The sequence below is a fragment of the Meles meles genome, chromosome 14 (assembly GCF_922984935.1).
Source record: "Meles meles chromosome 14, mMelMel3.1 paternal haplotype, whole genome shotgun sequence".
In the NCBI taxonomy this organism is placed as follows: domain Eukaryota; kingdom Metazoa; phylum Chordata; class Mammalia; order Carnivora; family Mustelidae; genus Meles; species Meles meles.
This window is the reverse complement of record NC_060079.1, coordinates 82,719,511-82,744,087: the sequence shown is the minus strand read 5'-3', so window position 1 is coordinate 82,744,087 and position 24,577 is coordinate 82,719,511. Positions and strand designations below refer to the sequence as shown.

Below are 24,577 nucleotides of genomic sequence, written 5' to 3'. Positions count from 1 at the left end.
GTCTTGATTAACGCACCTGCACAGTTAAGGCTTGAAATCAAGTACTTTGACTCCTCCAGTTTGGTCTTCTTTTGTTTTAGCTATTCAGGATCATTAGCATTTTCATATAGATTTTAAAATCTACTTGTCAGTTTTTGTAAACATGCCTACTGGGACTTTAATTAGCATTCTGCTCAACTGATAAATCAACGTGGGGAGAATTTACATACGAACAATGTTGAATTCTGTCATCCATAAGCACAGCACATCTCTCCATTTATTTTGATCATTAATCTCTATCAGTATTTTGTAACTTTTGGCATTAAAGTCCTGCAAATAATTTGTTAGATTTATTTTGATGTTTTTATGTCATGACAAATGAATTTTTTATTTCAACTTCCTGTTGCTGTCTATAGAAATGCAAATGATTGGGTAGACTAACATTCATAGGGGAGGAAGAGAGGAATGAAGGGTTTCTTCCAGTAACCACAAGGTTTCACTGTTTGTGGCCATCCCTGGGCCTTATCTTCCAGCCGCACCACAGAGTCGAGAAAAGTGTGGATAAAATCAGACCAGTGAATGGGCTACATGAGTGCGGGGTTTGAGGGAAAGGCCTGAGGGATAGCTAAAGAACATATTTACAGAAATGTGAAGTCTTGAGGTCTGGATGATAAAGTTTTACCCAATGGGAAATTTTGAAGTAGGTGAGAAGCCCTACTGATGAGAGACAGAGTGCGTTACAGATGCATTCTCTGAGACCAGTCCATGAGAAAAGCCTCTACTGAGGGATTTCTAGCATGAGACACACGAAGGGCTTAGCACTGTGAAGCTTCAAGGATTTTGCTGTGTTTACAAACTAACAGGTTAGCTAGTCACCATTTCATGGAGAGGCGTAGAAGACAAGAGATTCCTGGATCTGAGATCTAAGACTTCGTGACTCATGGCACACACGGAACCCAGAGGTTCATGTGTGACAGTGTCCCATGGTGGTAGGTCAGAAGAGCCAGCTCGGGGGAAACTACGCGGACGCTTACACGTGCCGTGGTTGTATTGCAGGAGAGAAACCTGGTCAGGAGTCAAGTGTTCTTTCGAACAAGAAGCAAACGCTGCCCCAAGCAGCAGAAAAGCCAGTGCTCTTCCCCTGGTGTTTGCTCCGTGGTCCCTTTGAGCTGCCTGGTGGCCTGCATGACTAAGCACACATGCTTTGCAGTCTGACACGCCGGGCAACAATGGAGAGGGGGCCCTGGCAGACTGTCCCTCCCAATAGTGTGATTGTTAATCTTAAGAAAGTCACTATAAAATGAGAATGATTTAAATGTTTATAAAAAATTCACATCCAGATCTGCGGGAATCCCACTGAGTGATAAGGTATTCATGACTTCAAAGACGCCCTATTTCTTCCATGAGCAACTGTGAAACAGTGCCTGCTGTCCTCACTTGTAGTCACCACTCCTGGGGCTCCCAGGGTGTGTCCTCTGCTTTGCTGACATGAGAACCCTTCAAATATTTGAAGACCACTGCACTTTCTCTATATTTTCTAGAATGTGAGTGGACCACCATTAACACATTGTAATAATTAGATGGAATTTAATGCATGATAATCTCCATTCTAAGTACCCAGACATATTAACTCATATGAACAGCAGTATAAGGAATATCTACTTTTCTGCCTATTTTATAGGTGAGTACACTGGGAAAGAAAGAGAAGAACGGGCTGTGGACACACAGTGAGGCAGGAGTGGAGGTGGGACTTGAGATCCAAAACTTGTATTTTTTTTTTTTTTTGACAGAGAAAGAGAGACAGACACAGAGGGAACACAAGCAGGGGGAGTGGGAGCAGGGAGCCCTACGTGGGGCTCGATCTTAGGACCCTAGGATCATGATCTTGAGTCACCCAGGAGCCCCCAGAGTTTGTATTCTTAACCACCAGTCACACTGCCCACATCATAATCCACCTTCATACCCACCAAATTATCTCCTTACTTATCCCCCTGAATGTCAATCACCTCTTTTTTTCAGCTTTGTCAGAATGTCTTCAAAGAAAAACTAGAGAGGTTTTACATATACTGTCTCAGTGTTTTGAATATAAAGCGATGAAGAAAGCAGCGGTTTGACAGTCAGGTAGAAACTACATAAAGTCACCAATTAAAAAAGATTTCCAAAAGGAAGAAAAAGTGAGTTTACTAAAAGCTAAAATGCTCCTTTCCTATCTCAAACCTAAACACAGCATTAACAGCAGGATCAATTCTATTTCCAACTGAGAGGTACACTTGGAAAGAAGATTGATCCAGGAATACAGGGACCTCACGCTAAGTCAGGTTTTGCTTTGTTTTGTTTTGCTTTGTTTTAAGAGAGGGAGAGAGAGAGGGTGAGGAAGGGCAGAGGGAGAGGCAGAGAGAATCTTGGGCAGGCTCGATGCCCAGCATGGAGCCCAACGCCAGGCTTGATCTCATGACTCTGAGATCACAATCTGAGCCAAAATCATGAGTTAGACACTTACCCCACTGAGCCACTCAGGTGCCCCTAAGTCAGTTTTTACTTCAAGTTGGAAATAACCTGACCCTGTAAGCCTTCAAAATCTTTGGGCCACATTTTGGCTTTGCACATGCAGGGGTTAGATGAGGCAGTGTCTTAGTGTACGCCAAGCCCTACAGGTCTATGACAGAGCCACGTAGATCTATACAGGTCTATGCTGTTCTGACCGAATCCCTCGTTATACTTTATCTCACCCACATCTTTGAAAATCACTTACACACTCAATAATATCATACATAATGATAGAACTTTTACTAACAATAATTGTGAGTAACTAGTTAAAAATACCCTCATTCATATAAGAAAAAATGACTCTAAATAATACAATTGGATCGAATGACAACATATTTGTCATACACGTATTTTCTGTAAGAAAATACAAATCAGGTACTTTGGCTGATGGCATGAGATACTGTTTTAAAGATTTATGGAACAACACTTCTTTACGCTTCTTCCCACTTTCAAAATGAAATACATTTTATCCATAATCATTGTGATTAACAGCATTCACCCAAGATAACTTCTACGTATTTAAATTTTCACCAATTATCCATTTGTACACTATGAACATGTATTAAAATGTCATTTTTCTAGAAAAAAAATAATTTTTAAGTAATCATTGCTATTTATTTCAAGACTCATTAAACATTTATCAACTATGACAAAATATTTGATATCAGATTTAAAAAAAAATAAGATGTACTTATATCGCAAGAACAAGAACTCAATAAAGAAAAAGAAACCCATAAAGGATAAGAAGATATAGACCAAATTAATAGTAGTTTCATCAAAAACATAGACTACTGATGTAAATGGACTTCACAGTCCCCTCTTCTTAGCTAAACTCTGGACAGTCTTCTCCCCAGCTTGAGACGGCTGCCCTCTCTTTTCTTAGAGTGTTTACTTTAGAGAACTGCCATTGTAAATTCTCCATTTGTCCTTCTGAGATGCAAATATTCCACAATTCCACAATGTCTTTCTCAAGGACCCAGGAGACTTTCTGTTGGAATGTAACCATCTAGATTGATAGCAGGAGCCCCAGTTTCCTGGTCTCTGTGGGAGGGAAGGAGCCTCACTTCCATAAACACCAACTAGCATACTCTGGGGGGCCTCCTCACAAGGACCGCCCCCTTCCTGCTAAGAGCTCCCAGGCTTTACCACAAGCTCATCCCAGCATTTGAAAGCTCTCTGAGTCAAGTTCACTCTCTCTCTTGGTATTGCAATAATCTTGAATGAAGTCTTCCTTTCACCTTCAACGTCTCTGGTATAATTTTTCTTTGATATTAATGAGTGAGTTTTTTAATGCTTCTGTGTTTTTCTGCATTTTCCAAATTTTCCTCCATGAGAAAATTTTATTTTGATTACATTTAAAAAGAAGTATTAGAAATAGAAATTTATCTTTGAGAAACAGAAAAAAATAGGATTGAAAAGAGTGTACTTTCTGAAGAAAGGCTTTGGTAGACAGATTCCCTAAACATAAATAAAATGAAAAGCAACCATCCAAGGACAGTTCAGGTCAACTGGGGATAGACCGTTTTAACCCGACTGTGGACAAAACTGCATGGTACTATACCAGTAGACAATCAATTCTGAACTCTGCTGGATTTATTCAAGACTTACTGATTTCTATAAACATAAAAGGCATTTCATGCAGAGCAAATGTGCCTGTAGGAACTGAGATTTTATTTCTGAAAATGGAAACAGGAATGTAATAAAATAAAACTAACAAAAGCGACAATTATTGCCCATTAGGACTCTAGGAAATTTAGAAAACAAGCAAAATTGACTATATTGGGCTATATTAGGCCAACAAAGAAAAAACTGAAACCGAAACAATTGTGTAGAAATGGCATATGAGACTCCGTTATTTTGGTGGTGAAGTCATGAACTGAATGGATAGTTCTCAATTTTAATCCTAAGAACACAGCTGCATAAATTACACACTATAAGGCATTTGGGTTTTTCTGCATCTACAAAATAATGATCCAAAGCTCACTTCTGAATGAAACAGCTCTTGGAGAGCTTTGAGTTAATTGGTATCTTTGCCCCCCCACAAATGACTTTAGTTTTTGTAATAAAAAAAAAATACATTAAAAAAAAAACACTTTGAAAAAATATAACTTGTATTTAAAAAACAAAATGTCAGGTGCCTGGGAGGCTCAGTCGGTTAAGCCTATGACTCTTGACTTTGATTTAAGTCTTGATCTCAGGGTTCTGAATTCAAAAGCCCCATGTTGGGCCCCATGCTAGGTATGGCTCCTACTTTAAAAAGGGGGGGGGTGGCGCCTGGGTGGCTCAGTGGGTTAAAGCCTCTGCCTTCGGCTCAGGTCATGATCCCAGAGTCCTGGGATTGAGCCCCACATTGGGCTCTCTGCTCAGCAGGGAGCCTGCTTCCCTTCCTCTCTCTCTGCCTGCCTCTCTGCCTACTTGTGATCTCTCTGCCAAGTAAATAAATAAAATCTTAAAAAAAAAAAGCCAATGTGTTTCTTACAGTTGAATTGGAAATGACCCTGTTTTTAAGACAGTTTATACTCATCCAATAGTTTTCAACAGGTATCTGCAAAGAAATTTTAAAAGTCTAAATTAAAATTAGTTGAGTGCAGCAGCTCTGTGAGTACATGAAGAGAGTTTCTGCAGATGGTAGGTTGTACTGTGAGCAGTGACTGTCTAGTACACAGTAGTGTTGCTGAAGAGGTATTTGATGAATGATAATTATATAAAACAATATTATCATCATTCATCTCAGTCAAGGAAATCTTTAATAATCTTCATTATCGGACTCTACCTTCCTCTTAAGCCAAGTCTAGTTCTCAACCAACTTTGGAAGACCAACTAGTTACTCAACCATGCTTGAGGGACAGAGCAGATGGTTTAAAATTAGAAACCAGATGAGATAATTCTCAGATAATTCTCCTTGTATCATGTGACATTTCTCTCTGTCCCCATCTGGGCTACAGAATTCATTCCTAACTTCACATGGAACCGACAGACAGCTTTCTGGTCAGTTTGTAACACAAAGCTCCTTCCAAAGACTCTGAGGAATCCTGGGCTGGGAGTCTGGTCCGACTTTGCCTCAGGTGATGTCATTTTACTGTGAAATGGTCACGGAAGCGGCACTGATTTTGAAAATGGTCAGGTCCCTCAGCGTCAGGAGTAAATGCACGAGAACAACGCCTCCCAGGAATAACCAGAGAGGTGGTGTTCAACCACCACGAGCTGGGAAATTAATGTCCAAGCACAACTGTGCCTCAGGCTCCACAAGTAAAAATGCACTTTCCAGGATTGCTTATCCAAGCGCCCTGGACTAAATTACTAGGAGACAATTTCTGTCAAGAAAGCCCCCAGGTGGGGCGCCTGGGTGGATCAGTGGGTTAAAGCCTCTGCCTTCGGCTCGGGTCATGATCTCAGGGTCCTGGGATCAAGCCCCTCGTCGGGCTCTCTGCTCCGCGGGGAGCCTGCTTCCTCCTCTCTCTCTGCCTGCCTCTCTGCCTACTTGTGATTTCTCTCTCTGTCAAATAAATAAAATATTAAAAAAAAAAAAAGCCCCCAGGTATGGTGTTGAGGCATGGGTTAAAGGCTATGTCCCTCATTGCAACTTCATATATATATATAAATATATATATATTTATATATATGTTTGTATTTATTTATTTATTTATTTTTAATTTGTATGACAGGATTGTGCACGCTGTGAGCCTGGGGAGAGACTCGAGACAATCTTCCTGAACCTACTGCCACCTCAGGCTGGAGAGCATGAACAAAGGATTCAAAGACTGTTGTTCTGATCACGGCTGCTACTCACTCACTATCCCCATGGGTCTGTCACACCCCTGGGTTTCTGTTTCTCCATAAGTGAAATGTAGATCATGATGTGTATCCCCCCTAAGTCATGCAGTTTAAAGGAAGATTGGTGGAAATGATGACTGAAACCGCAGTGCTAGGCAAATCATATTTCTTTTCATTGTGCAACAAAGGCCATAGAAGAAATCTTTGTGAAGTCACAGACAGTTGGCTTGCTTTTAAGTAAATGCGTGTTGGGCTTGTTTCATAAAATGTGGCCCCTTGAAGGCTTTGCGTAACACCAACTCCAGGCCTGCCGGGAGTTTCAGGTTTCACTGAGGTCCAGAAGGACACACTGCAAAACTCACACTCTGCCTCTTACAGATTCCCACAAGGTATTTCTCCTCATCAACGGCCACTTGGCCTGTGCATCCTGGGACCCACCCACCCCAAGCCCCTTATCCTTGTGTCCTCAGACCTGCTCAGGTCTGCCTCTTTCCAGACTTCTCCCAGTCACAACGTCTCTCCATCCCAGGTGCTATGTGACTCAGAAGCCCTGGAGAGCCAGCCCCACGCCAGTCACTCAAAGCTGGTCATCTCTGACATTGGATTTTTCCTATCAGCTGCTTAGAAAATAAGCTTTTCTCTATATGGTCATTTTCAGTTTGAAAGCACCAAACTGGATGCTTCATTCTCTTGTCTTCGCTTAGAGCTCTAGCTCTAAGGCCTTCTTTCATCAGATGATTAGGCTGACAATTCACAGATGCATGAAGAGCATCTGCCTGCGTTTTGTCATTTCTCAAGCGCTGACGTGGTCTCACATTGAGCCAGAGACTGCTGTGTTTCAAAAATACTAAGTCACGGAGCCATCAAGAACCACCTCATGAGACACTTCTGACCATCGTCATTACCCATGGTACCGCAGCTCAACTCTTGACACTGAGTACCTGTAGCACGGAGCCTACAAGTTACGGGCAAGGCTGCCCCCACTTCAGACACAGTCACAAGTTTGGGAGTCTCATGCTCACCCACACTTCTGACCAATGAACTACCAGCCCAGGGGCTCCCACAACTCTCTCCAGCTTGATAACCCACTAGAACAACTCGCAGAGATCAGGAAGGCACTATACTCACTCTCACAGCTTTCTTAGGAAGGGTATGAATTGGGATCATCCATGCACAGAGACCTTCAGGGTCAAGTGTGGGAATCAGGGAACATTGCCCCCCTACGCACACAGAGGTGGCCACCCACCAGGACGCTCCACTGGGCTTACGCAGTCTTCCTGGAGGTTTAGTTCCGTAGATATGATGGATTCTGTCACCGATCTCAGGCTCCGGTCCTCCCCCTCTCCTGGAGGCCAGGCTGACTCACTGCTCAGTTCTTCCATCCCAGCACTGGATTTTCTGGCATGATCAGCCCCCTACCATGAGGTGCCTTATTAGCCTAAATCCAAGTATGACCCCATGGATCCTGGACAGCAGAGGCAGACCTATGGGTTGGGAATTCCAAGGGCTGAGCTTCTCCCCTTCCAGGAAGCAGTGAGAAAGGCCTGGGAAAACTCTTTACTAGATGGCGCCCACAGTCTACACTGGAGGCAACATACGGCAACGACTCTGACTAAATTGTCGAAGTCACAGAGGCCACTGGTCAGAGCCAGGATCTGAACTGGAATGTGTGGTGTTGGGTCTCCGTCCATAAGGACCACAGTACATGGCCTCACACGTCACTCAGGGAGTGAGCGTAGACACTCAGAGCAAGCCAGACCAAGGGTCTGGAACATGGAAGACAGAGGGGAAATAATGGTCCCATGTTGTCCTCTTTGACTAGAGCTTCAGCTTAAAAGCAGATCAGTGCTCGACTACTGCAAGGAGCCTTCGTGCTCCTCATTCCTGCAGAAGGGAAATGTCTTTCTGATGACAGACTATCTTCTTCAGTTGTCGTATGAAGAAGCACTTAGGCTAAACTGACACTATCCCATGCCTGAAGCTGACTGACCGTAGTAGGGAAACTTAGATCACCCATTTCCTCTTTCAAGCCAAATTAGAAGTTTTTGAATTGCAAATAAAAATGACCTCCTTGACCACTCTCTTACACCATACACAAAGATAAACTCGAAATGGATAAAAGACCTCAAACTGAGGCAGCAATCCATCAGAATCCTAGAGGAGCACTGGGTGTGATGCCAAAACAATGAACAATGTTATGCTGTAAATAAACAAATTAAAAAAAAAGATATACAAAAAATGCATATCAATATGTTTACACATTTCTGTACAAACACATTTTTGTCAATATGTTTACACACTTCCCTTGTATCAATAAAACTTCCTTTTATTCAAAAAAGAAAAAAGAATCCTAGAGGAGAACATAGGCAGTAACCTCTTCGATATCAGCCACAGCAACTTCTTTCAAGATATGTCTCCAAAGGCAAAGGAAACAAAAGCGAAAGCGAACTTTTGGGACTTCATCAAGATCAAAAGCTTCTGCACAGAAAAGGAAACAAGTCAATAAAACAAAAAGGCAACCCATGGAATGGGGAAGATATTTGCAAATGACAGAACAGACAGAAGGTTGATATCTAGGATCTATAAAGAACTCCTCAAACTCAACACACACAAAACAGGTAATCATATCAAAAAATGGGCAGAAGATATGAACAGACACTTCTCCAACGAAGACATACAAATGGCTATCAGACACATGAAAAAATGCTCATCATCACTAGCCATCAGGGACATTCAAATTAAAACCACATTGAGTTACCACCTTACACCAGTTAGAATGGCCAAAATTAGCAAGACAGGAAACAACGTGTGTTGGAGAGGATGTGGAGAAAGGGGAACCCTCTTATACTGTTGGTGGGAAAGCAAGTTGGTGCAGCCACTTTGGAGAACAGTGTGGAGATTCCTGAAGAAATTAAAAATAGAGCTTCCCTATGACCCTGCAATTGCACTACTGGGTATTTACCCCAAAGATACAGATGTAGTGAAAAGAAGGGCCATCTGTACCCCAATGTTTATAGCAGCAATGGCCACGGCCGCCAAACTGTGGAAAGAACCAAGATGCCCTTCAACGGACGAATGGATAAGGAAGATGTGGTCCATATACACGATGGAGTATTATGCCTCCATCAGAAAGGATGAATACCCAACTTTTATAGCAACATGGACGGGACTGGAAGAGATGATGCTGAGTGAAATAAGTCAAGCAGAGAGAGTCAAGTATCATATGGTCTCACTTATTTGTGGAGCATAACAAAGAACATGGAGGACATGGGGAGATGGAGAGGAGTAGGGAGTTGAGGGAAATTGGAAGGGGAGATGAACCATGAGAGACTATGGACTCTGAAAAACAACCTGAGGGTCTAGAAGGGTTGGGGGGTGGGAGGTTGGGGAACCAGGTGGTGGGTAATAGGGAGGGCACGTGTTGCATGGAGCACTGGGTGTGGTGCAAAAACAATGAACACTGTTATGCTGAAAAGAAATTAAAAAAAAAAAGGAGAAAAAAATGACCTCCTCACTGAAACAACAGGGGAGTGGCAACATGTGCATGACAGGAGTCAAGTTACTCGAGTTCTGAGTCTTGGGGGATGGGGGAGGGATAGAGAACATGGGATAGAACAGAAAGCATTTGTGCTACCCTGAATCTAATAATACACCATATGTTAATTAAATTGGATGTAAATTTAAAAAATTTTTAAAAAGAAGTCCTTGTGTTGTGTGTATCTACATATCCAAACTGAAAAAAATTATAAGTAAAGACAAAAAACATCATATGAATAAAAGACGCAGCATAGGGAATATAGTGGGTGTACTGTGATGGCATCTGGTGATGCACGGTAGCTGCCCTTGTGGCGAGCACGGCAGATAGAGACATTGTACCCCTGGAACTAATACACCATTTTGCGTCAATGATACTCAAATTAAAAAAATTAACAACAACAACAACAAAAATGAAAGAGGGAGTGTACTTGTGTTGTTCTGCAGATTCAAGGCAATGACCCCCGTAAACACTGCACAAATCCTGGTGTCTGGTCAGGGCACAGGAACCGTCAACTCTTGCGGTGAATCACTGAGCACCCATGAGTGTTTGGCCAATGACTCCACCCCACCAGGAACGTGGAACTACTGTGGCTTCCAACTCCAGGACCCATGAAATAGAGTACTCGCAGCAAACGTGACCCACATCAAACTTCTCAAGGGTGACAGATCCTGGGAGAGCATTTCCATGTTCTAACACCACAGGGCATGTGCCACCACAGCTGTCTCACTAGCGGTGATCACCGCACCCATGACACCGGGATCTACATCACGACATGAGAGAGAGCATGGGGAGGAGGCAAGAAGGCAAGAAAGGACAGAGCGGGGAGTCGCAGGCAAGTATGACAAGAAGCCTGAAGGGGGAGATTGTCTCTGGGAGGGCTCTGGAGTTGTTTAACCTGCTCATTTGGAGACATGAACCAAGAAAATGAGGTAACACATAGACTGCTTAATGATGTTCTCTCAATAGATGATACCTTAGAAACATGGAATATGAAATAATTCAATCATGCAGGAATTTCCTCCTGATTAAATGTTTAGCCACAGACAGGATGACTGCTGGCGGTGGAGCATAGCAGGAGTGATGCTCCTGTCCTAACTCACTCAAGATTTAGTGCACAAATCCTCACAGGACGATCAACGCAAGTTGATACTGAAGAAGGGAATTTGACTTGTATGTTGAGGTATTAGAAACCACTCAACTGTTCATTAAAATTTTAACAAAATATATCCTAGGAAAATGTAAAAGGAGCGAGTCAACTGTAGAAGGGAAGGGAATAGGAAGTTGGATTGAAAAGTGAAAGACAGGCGATGATAATCCAGATGAGGTAATGCGGGTTACGTCCTCAGAAAGAGGGTTGCTGATGAAAGGTGGGCAAAGAAACTTTCTGGAGATAAGCACAGACTGCACCGAGAAGAAGAGAAGGCTGAGTAAGTTCTTCCAAATCATACACTTCTCATACCGATGAACATGCACTATTCTTTCTTGGGCAAAATAATGAGATGAAACAAGCAGCGAGCTTCATGGGAATGCCTGGCCCTGCCTGGAGCAGGGAAACTGGCCAATGAGGCAAGACCCCTTGCTCTTTCCACTTCTTCCTGGAGTTCTATTTTGTTCTAATTCCTTCAAGCAGAGGAACTTCTAGAAAGAGCTGAAGGGCAGGATTCGCATTAAAAAATCCAGGTTATCAAACCATTCAAGAAGGCACTTGGCTTGAAGGAGGGCAACTTGGATTTTCACAGAACAAGAGCATTTGTTTATTCTGACAGAGGCAAAGGATAGAAATGGTTTGGAGAAAAGTCAGCAATGCTGAAGTGAGGAGAGAGACAGAAGACAAAACCTTCCTGAACACCAGGGCTAAACCATGGACTACAGCAAAAAATAAATAAATAAATAATTAATTTAAAAAAAAAATGCTGTTTGGTAAGTTAGCCACAAGAGATCTGTGAAAGAAATACCTGCACGTTTTATGTTAATCCTGCCAAAGCTCTGACTCATTTCATCTATTTTCTCTATTGAAAGGACAATGTGTTAGGGGCGCCTGGGTGGCTCAGTCAGTTGAACGTCCAGCTCTTGGTTTTGGCTCAGGTCATGATCTCAGAGTCTGAGATCGAGCCCTTCCTCAGGCTCTCAGCTCATCGTGGAGTCTCCTTGAGATCCTCTCCTACTCCCTCTGCCTCTCCCTCCTGTTCTGCTCTTTCTCTCTCTCAAATAAATAAATAAATCTTCAAAAATAGAGAACAGTGTGTTAAAAATGTTCTTTTCAACCTGAAATATTTTTTCCTTACGTATTTCCTTCTTTTATTGAGATAGGATCCCCACAGCCCAAAATTCGCACTTTTAAAGTGTACAATTGAATGCTTTTTTCTTTTTAAAGCAAATTCACAAATTTGTGTAGGCATCACATTTGCTTCTAGAACGTTGTCATCATCCCCAAAAGAAACCCCTATCCAGTAAGAGTCATTTCCCATTGCCCTGTCCCCACTACTGGCAGCCACTAATACACTTCTCTTTCTGTGGATTTGCCCACGCTGGACATCTCATGCAAAGAGGCTGATACAACGTATGGCCCTTGATGTCTGCCTTCACTCACTCAGCATAAAGTTGAGGTTCATGCTTGCTGTTGTACGTATCAGTATTGAGGAGATGTTTTAGGCAACCAGAAGTCATTAAGTTTTATACTTCAGAGAGAAAAAAGTGGATACTTGTATTTCCTACTTTAGGAGTTTAGCCATTACCATAGGGTCACTGGAAATCTTACAAATCCATGGACTTAAAAACATGGAATACATTTAAAGTATCATCTTTGGGCTCATGGTGACACACTTGATCTATAACTAAAATCATGTTTGAAAGAACCAGAGGATTTTTCAGGAAATGAAGCTAAGCTCATCACTGTCCACAAGTACTTGTTGGTAAAGACAGTAACCTTCGGCTTCAATTCAGTTATGAACTCTGTCTTCATACGGACTATAAAATGGTTGGCAGGGATGGCAGAGAAAATAATCTCCATGAGCAAGAGCTCTGATGTCGGCACTCTACAGGGAAGGCACTTACAGCTTGCTCGAGAGAGCGGGGAGGTCGTGGAGGATCTCTTCATAGGGCTCCTCGGAGGCCAAGGCAGGAACAGATAAACGCTCTTTTACCCTTTCTTCCCAGGCAACCTCGGCTTTCAACAGCATTTCCTCAATAAACTCAGATGCGGCGATATCTACAAGAGGCAAGAGGAACATCAGGAAAAGTGGGTGCTGAGGTCACAGAAAACGGTTCCCTTTCCGTAATCCGGGCATGCTCAAAACGTGAAAATTGATCAGAGCAAAACGAAAAACATGAAGAGTTTATGGTAGGAATGAAGCTGCAGTACCACCGTTTTAAAAGGCGGTCTTGTTTTAGATCACTGGCATATTTAATTACAAATGAAATGCAAAAATAGAGAAATAATGTTCACCGAGTGGCGATGTGTAAAATGTAAAATCCCAGAGAAGCTAAGCTTGAAAGAACGTGACGTCATTTCATTCTCAGTGCAACTCTCCTCTGTCTTGATGAATAAGAATCAAAATGATGAAAATGGTTACACATTCCCCAGGACTGGCTTACTATAAAACTTGTAGTAGGCATTCTATAAGCGTCCATTTGTAGACGTACCAATAAATAGTTGAATGTCGAAAACTGTGAGTCTAGACTCTGTGATCAGTTGTTTCGATCTGAAATATAGTTGTACCTCCTTATGTATGACATAGCACATGTTAACAGTGACATCTGAATATACCTGGGCAGCAACACAGACGTGCGTTCTCAAATGAACACTTACTACAACTGAACCTGGAAGTCAAAAAATCTTGAAGAAAAATTCACCTTAGTAAGAATTGGGAACTTAATGGACACAACTGCTCCTTTTCTGTCCTTGTGACTGAAGTACATGACCACTGTGTCTACAGATTTGAGTTATGTGGCTTGATGGGCTGGATGAGTTAATTCAGCCACCACGAGATGTTTATGCCAAGATTTTACCACCATCTGCTCTAGGTTAAATCATATCCAGTAACAAAGAGGAGGGAGTCCGTCTTCCTCAACTTGGGTGATTATGTCTGTCCTACCTAATGCCTACACCCCAAACTGCTTCTGTTTCCCAGATAATTTTTTCCGTATCCACTCCAAATTCGAGAAACACAAAATGGCAAGATTCGAATATAATACTGCGACGATTTTCTTCTGCTCGGTCATAATCTGGGTGTCTACTTTCCTGTCCTCTGTGCTATTATTTTATCTGGTTCATTATTCGTGCGGCTGGATTAGACGTTGGTCCCTCCTGCATTTACTCGGAACCCTCGCTGCATTATAGCTCTTTGTCCCTGGTGTGTGAAAGAAATATTTTCCTTCAATCAACAAATGATTGTCACAAGACTTCTGCCAGCCCATCACTGTGTCTCTCTTGACCAACGAGGCATGGAAAATGGATTACATTGATGGTAGACTAGGCATGGCCAACACAGGCAAACCGTCTACGACAGCCATCCTATCCTAAGGTGGCCAGGGCTGAGGCTAGACCAGACATTTAGTCACGCCCTGGCCTCTAGGACTGTGGGTTGCCTTGGGTGTCCATTTCGGCACATTTAGGTCTACCACACTAGACCTAAAAGGGGGGAGTGGGACACACTGGAGTCCACATGGTCAAGGGTCAATTGTATCTTCTCTTCTCTGGAAAGAAGCCAGGGAAGTGACTTTGACGAATGTGACGAATATTAAATGTGACATGTTTCACAATAAATACATTAAATAGAAAAATCCACAAATTTCTACTTTCTCTTTTAATATTTATCACAAGACATGACTTTGTCATTAATACCAAGATTACTGCACTCTTATTAACATCAGCCTGCATCCAAAGTTTGAAACTTTCACACTATCTTAGAGTTTCATTTGTTAAATCTTCAGTTTATTTTAGCAGGTAAGATGAATAAACATTAAACACTATTTAACTTCAAAAAAAAAACCCAAAAAACAAAAAATAGAGCAAATCTCTCACCCTGTCTTAAGCTGGAGGTTTATCATGTCATTATACTCCTACAAATATATCCAATGAGAAATCTCAGTCATAAAGTGCTCACTTATTACCTTCAAGATTTTTATAGTAATGTATGACCTGTGCTATACTTTTCGGTTACTTAGAATTCTTATTTTTAATAAACAAAAAACTCATGAGTACATTTGTTGTCAAATTGTAAAAGCTAGAAAATGAATGCAGCATCCCTGTTCTTAAATTAGTAGATGACCATTATGAAAGAACAGTGGTAAAAAGAACTCTAGAAATGTTCAAAAGATACTTATCAAAAATGGTAACATTAAATTAAGATTGTGAAAGTTTAAAATTAGCTGGAGGGTGTCAGTCTCAATTTCTTGCATTATACCTGTCTGTGCAGAAAAAAATATATTATTTAAAATTACCCTAATGAATAGGTGTATATTTGAAATGACAAGAAACCAGTTAAATAACAGCAAAAATATATTCAACAGTAATTGCCATTGAAGGCATCACTGCGTGGGAAGTTGAAAGCCCCAGAAGCAACTTGCAGGGAAGTACAAGGGTCCCGATGATGGGAACCACCGTGTAAGCCCCTCCTGTGAAGGAGCTGGGCAAGGGGCTTCGGGAACAGGGCTTGGATGGAGCATGGCCACAGAGCTTCCAGGGGAGGCGGCCTCACTTGGCGGCCATGCTTGTGATGGACAACAAGTTCTGGTAGGACAGGAAGGAGTCTGTAACCGCTCAGTGGTCCCAGGATGCGCATAACCTACCTGAGGGCTTCTCTTCATTGCAGTTCAGAAGGTTTGGGTTTGCCTGATGCATCAGAAGAAGCTTCACCAGGTTTGTCTGAAACAGTAAAGTTCACTGAAATAAGATTCCCCAGGGAGAGGCACACGGGGGTGGTCTCCAGGGGTTTCCAGCCTGCTGGAGGGGGAAGACATGAGCACATCCCACCCTGAACGTTTCTCTCTCCACTTCCAGTTTTCCCAGCTCCTTTTAAAAAAGTGAAAGACATTCAAACCAAGAATTACTTATCAAAGGAGGGATAAATTGCTGTGGATTTGAAAATGCTCACTTAACACCTTCCTGACTTAATTTAGGGCATCCGGTGGGAGGAATTACACCTTATATGTGTTTTGTTTTAATTGAGCGACTCATTAATGTCTCATTGGTCCCGTCCCATCACTGGAGCCCCACAGACAATATGAACAAAAGCCACAGGGGGGGTTAGGAAAACTTAACCCTTGCACTGTAAGAAAAGAAGAAGGCAACCTGATGAGAGGTTAATATATTCTTTAAATCTTATTACAAATTATAAATTCAAGGAGTTTATATATATGTGAATGAGCCACTGAAAGAGAAGTATGAAATGATTTCCAGGGTATCCAACATTTTTTAAAAGATTTATTTATTTTAGTGAGGGAGAGGACGGAGGGGAAGAGCAGAAGGAAGGGGAGAGATGGAATCCCAAGCAGACTTCCCACTTAGGGCAGAGCCCAATGTGGGGCTCACTCTCAGCACCCTGAGATTATGACCTGAACAGAAATCAAGAGTCAGACACTCAACCAACTGAGCTACCCAGGCACCCCCAACTTTTTAAAATAGGTCATTTATTCATGGTATCTTTCTGTGTTTCTTCCCAAAATTATCCTTCTCCGTATTTCTCAGAGTCGACCACTCTCATGAATTTTGAGCTATCACTATGATTTCTTCACACATTTCACCCTGATGTACAGAACACTATGATTTCTTCACACATTTCACCCTGATGTACAGAAGTACCTCCCGAACAACACATGGCTCAGTCTGCGTGTGACACTTAGAGAAGTGAAGTCCGTACATGCAAACTCATCGACACCTTGCTTTCGGGGCTTAACCCTGCATTCTGAGAGTCATCAAAGGTGATGGACTGAAACAAGATTCATTCATTTTGTCAGCTACAGTATAACTGCACCGTACAAATATATCATAATTTACGTGCCTTCCTCCCGGGACTTTCAAGCCGTTTGCAGTCATTTATTCCTACAAGTAACGTTGCTACAAGTGTTCTCATTTATCTTGGTGCACGCGTGCCAACGTCTCTTCAGGACACAAGCATGTGGACTGAAATTGCTGGGAGAAAGGTCTGGACACCATCAACATGGCTTAGATAGCTCTAGCTGTTTTCCAAAGAGCTCAAACGCCCGCCCCAGCCCCAAGATGTCCTGCTGCTCTGCACTCTACTCAACAACTTTGCTATTGTGCTTTTGCCTATCGCTAAATTTGCATTCTCTCCAACACTTAATATGGTCATTTTTAGAAATTTAGCTCTCATACCAGGAATGAAGCAATATTTCAGTCTGGTTTAGCTTATTTCTGTGATGACAAAGGATACCAAGCACCTTTCCACGTGCTGAGTGGCCCTCCTCGGCTTCCTTTGGGCAAGTGTCTCTTCAAGACTTCTTGCCCGTTTATTACTGGAGTGTTTATCTTTGCATTAGCGACCTGTGTTCTTCATATGTTGTAGACACATTTGTCAGATACGTGTATCACAAATACTTCTTCCCATTCTGTGGCGTCCCCATTCATACTCTTGAAAATGTTTTTGTGTTTTTTTTAAAAAAACAGAAGAATATTTTAACTTTGTTCTGCTTTTGTGAAAGTGTAACATTTGTATTGTTTTCTCTAGTGGTCAACACTCTTTATTTTCAAAATAACTGTCCACTCAGAGGCCATGACAACACGATACTATATTTTCTCCTAAAGGCTGTATAATTTTAACTTTTATATGCATGGTCCATCTCAAGTGAGTTTTTTTGCAAATGACAGAGAAAATCTCAAACGTATTTTGGTCCAACACCGATTCATTTTTCTGCACTATTTCTTGAAAATACTTTTTTTTCCTCTCACTGAATTGCTTTGGTACCTTTGTTGAAAATTAATTGACTATATATGTTCCTGCCTGTTTCATTGATCTGTCTATCCTTACTGCACTTCCTGACCACTTTGATTAGTGCAGCTTGTAGCCAGTATTGAAATCTTATAAGTGAAAGACTTATGGTAAGTCTTGAAAAAAGTCTGTAATTTTCCTATTTTTTTAAATAATTATTTTTTTCAGCGTATTAGTATTCATTGTTTTTGCACAACACCCAGTGCTCCATGCAATACGTGCCCTCCCTATTACCCACCACCTGGTTCCCCCAACCTCCCCCCCCACCCCTTCAAAACCCTCAGGCTGTTTTTCAGAGTCCACAGTCTCTTATGGTTCGCCTCCCCTTCCAATTTCCCTCAACTTCCTTCTCCTCTCCATCTCCCCATGTCCTCCATGTTCTTTGTTATGCTCCACAAATAAGTGAAACCATATGTAATTTTCCTATTTTTTAAGACAATTTTGTCTATTTAGATACTTTGTAGCTCCACATAAATTTTAGAATGAACTTTTCAATTTCTAAAAGAAAAGGCTTAGGATTTTTATTGGAATTGCTTTAAGTGAATACCATATTAATTTTATATGGCTTTTAAAAATATCACAAATTCAGTGGGTTAAATAAGAAAAATTATCTTACAATTCTGTAGGTCAGCAGTCTGACACAGGTCTCACTGGGTTAAAATTGGGGTGTTAGCAGCACTATGTTCCCTCTGGCTCTCAAGGAAAATCTGTTTCTTGACTTTCCTAGCTTCTAGAGGCAACTCATGTTCCTTGGCTCCTAGCTCCTTCCCTCAATTTCAAGCCAACCATGTTGCAGGTGTCTGCCCTTTTTTCATAAACACACTCCCTATTCACATGCAAAGGCCTCATTTACATGACCATACCCCAACTTGGAATAACAATATCCCCCATTTTTGCATAGCTGCCCCACCCAGGGACCCTGAGCCAGGAATGGCTCTCTGCTTTTAAGGATCTATGTGATGAGATTGGGCCCATCTGGGTAATCCAGGAAAATCTTCCCATTTCAAAATCCATAACCAATCACAATTGCAAAGTTCTTTAGTCTTTTCAGGGAACAAGCATATTGACAGGCTTTGAGGTTCAGGGTGTGGACATCTCTAGGGGCCACTTTTCAGCCTTCCACAGATACCTTAAAAATATTCACTGTCAAAGCACATGATTATGGCTTCCTCCTCCGTTTATTCGGGTCTTCTTTAATTCCTCACCACAGTGTTCCATAGTTTTCACTGCAGAAATCTTCCGTTAAAATATTCTGTTAAGTATATTGTTATATATTTTACATTTTTATTGCTACTGTAAACAACTTGATAAATGCACTTAATGAGTCTAGTCTTTCCACTTTTTGTGGATTCCTTTGGCATTCTTATCCTCCTTTCTCCTTTTCAAAATTTGTCCTTTGTTTCTGTTCTTGCTTTATTATATTGATAAGAATGAGACTGGCTTTTCCAATCTTAGGTTTTGCTTTTGTAACACCCAAGGCTCTCCCCACACACAGAGCTTTGCATCCAGGCACACAAGACATCTCCCTACCCACCAATCATTGTTCTGGTTGGTATTCTCATTAAAAAATTAATTAGATTTCAAACAGTCTGCTCCTTGTTAGCTTTCCCAAAGCCCATTCAAAAATCGGTGTTTGATTTTGCAAAACACGGATTATATCAGTAACATTTAAATTATATTACAGTGCTTATATATAGAAATTTGTGCAACAAATTTCTTTGCAACAAATTTTATTTGCAAATATAGAGTTTATTAAAGGGAGACATTCTATTGAAATATAAAAGATAAAATATAGAGAGCAGTTTCCCAGGACATTGAAATAGGTACAGGAAAGAGCTTTGTTTTATATTAAAGATGAGAGTGATGTGTTTGCATTTAAACCACATGAAAGGGAAGAAGGAAACGAAAGATGGACAGGTGGAGGGAGGGAAGGATAAAAGAAGGAAAGGAAGAAGAAAAGAAAAAAAAAAAAAGCCAAAAGTGAGCTCAGATTGCCTTTGGCTTTCCCAAATTTGAAAGAATAATAATAAATCTAAATGCTTTTATATCTCTGCAAAAATGTCAGACACACACCTAACAATTACTTGCCAATTGTAAATCCAATTCAGGGTGTCCAGGCCTCCAAAGAGAAATGTGCCATCTCTCAGAAAACCACTTCTCTCCGCAGCCTCTCCTGGAACCCCAGACAGCATTTCAGTAACAAAAGCAAAATGTTTCCTCCAGGAAAATCTTTAGCAATAAAAGCAACTCCATTTTATTTCAGGCCCATAAAAAGAGGCATTCATGTGTGGAAGGAGGAAGCCGCTCTCATTTGGGGAATTCCTTTCTTTTTTTAGAGCCAGTTTTCCCCATGTGCTTCCGATCAGAAATCAGCGAGGCCCGTCACAGAACTAAATTAAACAGGCCCGTGCTAATTTCAATTACTCTCCTCCGGAACATTTGCTTTACCCTCTCAAAAGACCATTAGGTAAATTGCTTCAATTGTGAATAGGTCGGGTGTGTAACCCAGTAAGAATTCATCACCACCAGTACAAGACTGCTACACTCACCGAAGGCTCCAGAGGATGAGGCGACTGTGTGTGTTTGTGTGTGTGTGTGCGTGCATGCGTGTGTGTGTGTGTGTGTGTGTGTGTGTGTGTGTGTGTGCTGGGGTGGTGAGCGTGGAAACAAAGACCCTGCAGGCTGATGAGCATGCACTTAAGCTGAAATTTAAATCCACACAAGTTTCACTGGACACGGGCTTGTTCATTCTTTGGAGAGTTGTCCTTCAGTGTGGATGAATTTAGCAAAATTATTTCCTTGATGGTCATTTAAATGACCTCTTTAAAGAGTTGAACCATGACGATGAGCATCTGGACGTAGTTCGTTTCTAGCTCAGATGCTAGAGGAGACTGTTCCCTTCATCTAGTAACAAGAAACTGAAGTGTTAGGGTCCCAGAACTCACAACGTGTGCTTCCTGCCCGTGAAGGATTTCAGATGTAAAATACAAAACCACCTAGTAAGTTACTATTATCCCTATTTGTGGCCCAACTGTGATTTCACATTAGACCCAAGAGTCCTGCCTCCATTGCTGAGAACACAAGCCCTCCAATCCCGCCAGTACCTGCTGGTCCTTCCAGAGTCAGCCCCTCCTCTCGCCCAGGTGGCAGCCTCCTCCCCCTGCATCCCCTCCTGGTCAGCCTCCTTGATTACCTCTCATGCTACCCAGCAGGTGTTGCCTGTACTGCTCACCCTTGGCTGGAGTCCCTTGGCCCACATGCCTTTTGTCTGGGGCACCAGGGACAGACCTGTGCACCTGGGAACCGTCCCTCCCTCTGGGCAGCCTGCGTTGTGAGCTTGTGGGCTCACAGCCCACTGCACAGGAGTAGCCTCAGTCGGCTGGACCGATGGGCACCTGCAACTCTAGGGCAGACGCAGGCTCCCTTGTTTGAGAACAGAACTGTGTGTCCTGGGTGGGACCCCACACTGATAAGAAAGGGCCTTGTCCGCACTGGGTCCTTACAGACCAGAGGGCAGCGCAGGCAGACGAAGGCAGGTGCAGCTGGCGGTGATAAGTGACGAGGTACAAAGACACGGGGGCCACATCGGATGCACGGGGGAGCGTCCTCCCTGGAATTCGAGCAACTGGGAGAGGGACCACTTAAGTGGTATCTCCGCGTGGTCCTCCACGTTAAGACTGAACCACTGAGTGCCAGTCTGATGGGGGCGGCCGGGGAAGGCAGCTGGAGAAGGAAGCAGAAGCCCCGCGGCAGGGCACACTGTGTCACGGAGTGCGTGTTTCCTGTCCCAGCGGTGCGAAGGGTGTTGTGTGGAGACCCTGTGATGACACCAGGCTGACAAAGCTTAGGTGTGCGGGAGTGGGGACAGGGCCGGCGGGTGGGTGGCTCCCGGGAAGGGAGGCTGCTGGACTGGACGGGGCCATGGTTTTACCTCACAGAGCCCCAGGCAATTCCTACTTGGAAGCTCATAGACTCGGGGGTTGTGACGTACTGGAAGATGGGGGAGAGCTAGGAGGACGGTGATGCTCAGTGTTGTGGTGAGTAAATGACACATGGAAAAGGCAGCACCCTGGGGGGCTGGGAAATGAGCTGACCACTCCCTTTGTCCATGAGAGCAGCTGGAGGGCTGGCAGGTAGAGCTCACCTACCGGGCAGTGGTCCTCAGGGGCCTGCAACGTGACAGGGAAACAAGAGGCAACTTTGGGAGCCAGGAGCACGGAGGGGACTGGAGGCTGCAGGGTGGGGATTCCCTAAAGAGGAGTAAACACTGAGAAGAGAGGGAACCCCCCAGAGCGCTGAGCCTGTCAACAGCGTGTGCTCAGAGGCATGGCTGGAAACCAGTGTCTTCATGTTCTCCCAAAGAGAAGAAGAAATTAAAAAAAAACAAAACAAACAAATAAAACCTCTTAAGATTTCTCAGTTCTTATGAACTTGGGCAAAAATGTTTTTGAGAATGAATGCAAATGACGCCTTTGAACGTGAAGATATGCAGGCTGTGTGACAGAAAATGCTCTTGAAGGGAAGGGTGTTTAGGCTTCAGCAGCTGTAGTTACTTTCCTATCTTCTGTTGTAGCGTGACCAATCCTATCAGAAACGCCAGAAATACGTAGAAGGCTAGAATCAAATTTTATGTACGACTCATGAAAGAACTATGAAACCAAAAGACATCAGTCACATAAATTATTCAGTCCGCAGTTTTACACAAGAACAAGCATCTCCTTTTCCTCGCTGGAAAGTTAACATATTTATAAAGGGGAATGTTAAAACATATATGCCATCCCAGTATAAGTGTCAATAAAGAAAACCGCTAAGAATTATGAACTACCTTCCCCGTAAAGGTATTTGTATTTGGAAGATATTTATAAGAAAGTGAAATTGCTATGAATGTCTCCCAAAATGCCATTAGTCTTTTAAAATGTTAGCATTTCTAAAACTTTTTTTCTAAACTGAGATATACTTATTTACAGTAAATTTCTTCAGAGAGTTATAAATCTCCCATGCATACAACTATTTCTAAATTATTATTTCCAAAATGAATACTAAATAGCATTTTTACAGGGGAATAATTTTAAAATATGATTCTATATATTGTATGGTTTTTTCCTGACAAAATAATCGAGATACAATTGATTCAAAATCTATTAACATGAATCTGTTAGTTGTCCTCTTAGTCTGAATTGAAGAACCGTAGTTTGGGTTTGGTCATATATTCCACCAGAGAAGCCCCCTTCTGCTTCTGGATATTAGGGCTTTGCTTTGAGTTCTTGGTTGATGGATCTGCCCCCTCAGTCTCTTTGGTTACTCTGCAGGGCACCGAGCACAGGAGGCAAGCAAACTGTCCTCGTGGCTGGGAGCTTACATTCTGGTAACCCCGCTGAACAGTGTTGATGGAGCAGAATGGAGACGACAGGTGAGATCTTCACCTCTCCTTGGTACATAAACGTGTAAGGAATTAGAAAATACCGAGCTGATGGCTAGTCATTTTTGAGAGAAGCGGAGGATAAAGTGACATTGGTTTTTAAAGCTGCCTCATTTGAACACTACACGTGGCCATTTCTGGAAACCCTGCATCAGAGATCGTCTGTGCAAATCTCACAACTGGGTCAATGACCAGGACACACACCAAGTGGTGCTCAGCATGCTTGCCATCATCACTCCCTAGAACCCCCGGACTATGTAAAAATTGATTAATTGACTGATTGAATTGAGTGAAGACCCTGGCGCCAGACTCCCTGGAAGGAGGACTAGGGAGGCTTGTTGGGTCTGCTCAGCCCCTGTTCAGAGCCCGTGAGCAGGCGTGTTCCTCAGAACAAACCTGGTTTTGTCACTCGGCTGGGCAGAATGAGATACAGGTGTCTGTGTAGGGAGGGTCTGGGAAACACAAGGAAGAATAAAAAAACAAAGACATCGGTTTTTAAAAGTTGGGGCCAGGGGCGCCTGGGTGGCTCAGTGGTTTAAGCTGCTGCCTTCAGCTCAGGTCATGATCTCAGAATCCTGGGATCAAGTCCCACGTCGGGCTCTCTGCTCAGCAGGGAGCCTGCTTCCCTCTCACTCTCTCTGTCTGCCTCTCTGCCTACTTATGATCTCTCTCTGTCAAATAAATAAATAAAATCTTAAAAAAAAAAAAAAAACGTTGGGGCCAAACATTTTCCAGCAGGTCTTGAAAGAGTTAATGGAGCAATTGGAAAGGGTTTCTTAATTCCCTTATCATTAATAAGTGATGAGGGTTAGACACGTAACTGGCACACCAGAGAAGTCGTTGTAAAATCAATCTTAATTGCTCTGCATCTTGCAAAGTCAATGTAGTTTTGGATACCATTTCCCATGTAAGTTCAGAACTCTCCCTGGGCTGAAAACATAGGCACAGAGATCCCAAAGTTTGAGAAAGTGTTCAAAGATGGTAGGTAGAGGCATGAGAATACTGTTATCCATGGATTCTCCTTGCCTTATTCATCCATCATTCCTGCATCATACAACCCGTGTGTGATGGGGATTTCCGGGAAGCTTTAGGAAGGAGGTGGCCATCATTCTGGGCTTATGGTCCGTACATCACAGCAGGTATCGTGCTCAGTATATATGTCAATCATTATTTTTTTGTTGTTAAATATAACTGTAAAATAAAATTGTTAAAAAATCTACTTTCATGGGGTGCCTGGGTGGCTCAGTTGGTTAAGTCTCTGCCTCCAACTCAGGTCATGATCTCAGGGTCCTGGGATCAAGCCCCGAGTTGGGGTCCCTGGTCAGGGTTGAGTCTGCTTCTCCCTCTGCCTCTATCCCTCCCACCGCTTGC

General features: G+C 42.6%; 1 protein-coding gene across 4 annotated transcripts in view; it reads right to left on the bottom strand.

Moving 5' to 3' along the window:
- MYO16 (myosin XVI) overlaps nt 1-24,577 on the bottom strand; it is a 596,952-nt gene that overhangs the window by 314,825 nt on the left and 257,550 nt on the right. For all 4 annotated transcript variants that reach the window (XM_045978501.1, XM_045978500.1, XM_045978499.1 and 1 more), the window contains exons 8-9: nt 15,629-15,704; nt 12,893-13,046 (exon numbers count right to left, since the gene is read on the bottom strand). In XM_045978501.1, coding sequence (XP_045834457.1) covers nt 12,893-13,046; nt 15,629-15,704 — 230 coding nt within the window. The remainder of the gene's footprint in view (nt 1-12,892; nt 13,047-15,628; nt 15,705-24,577) is intronic.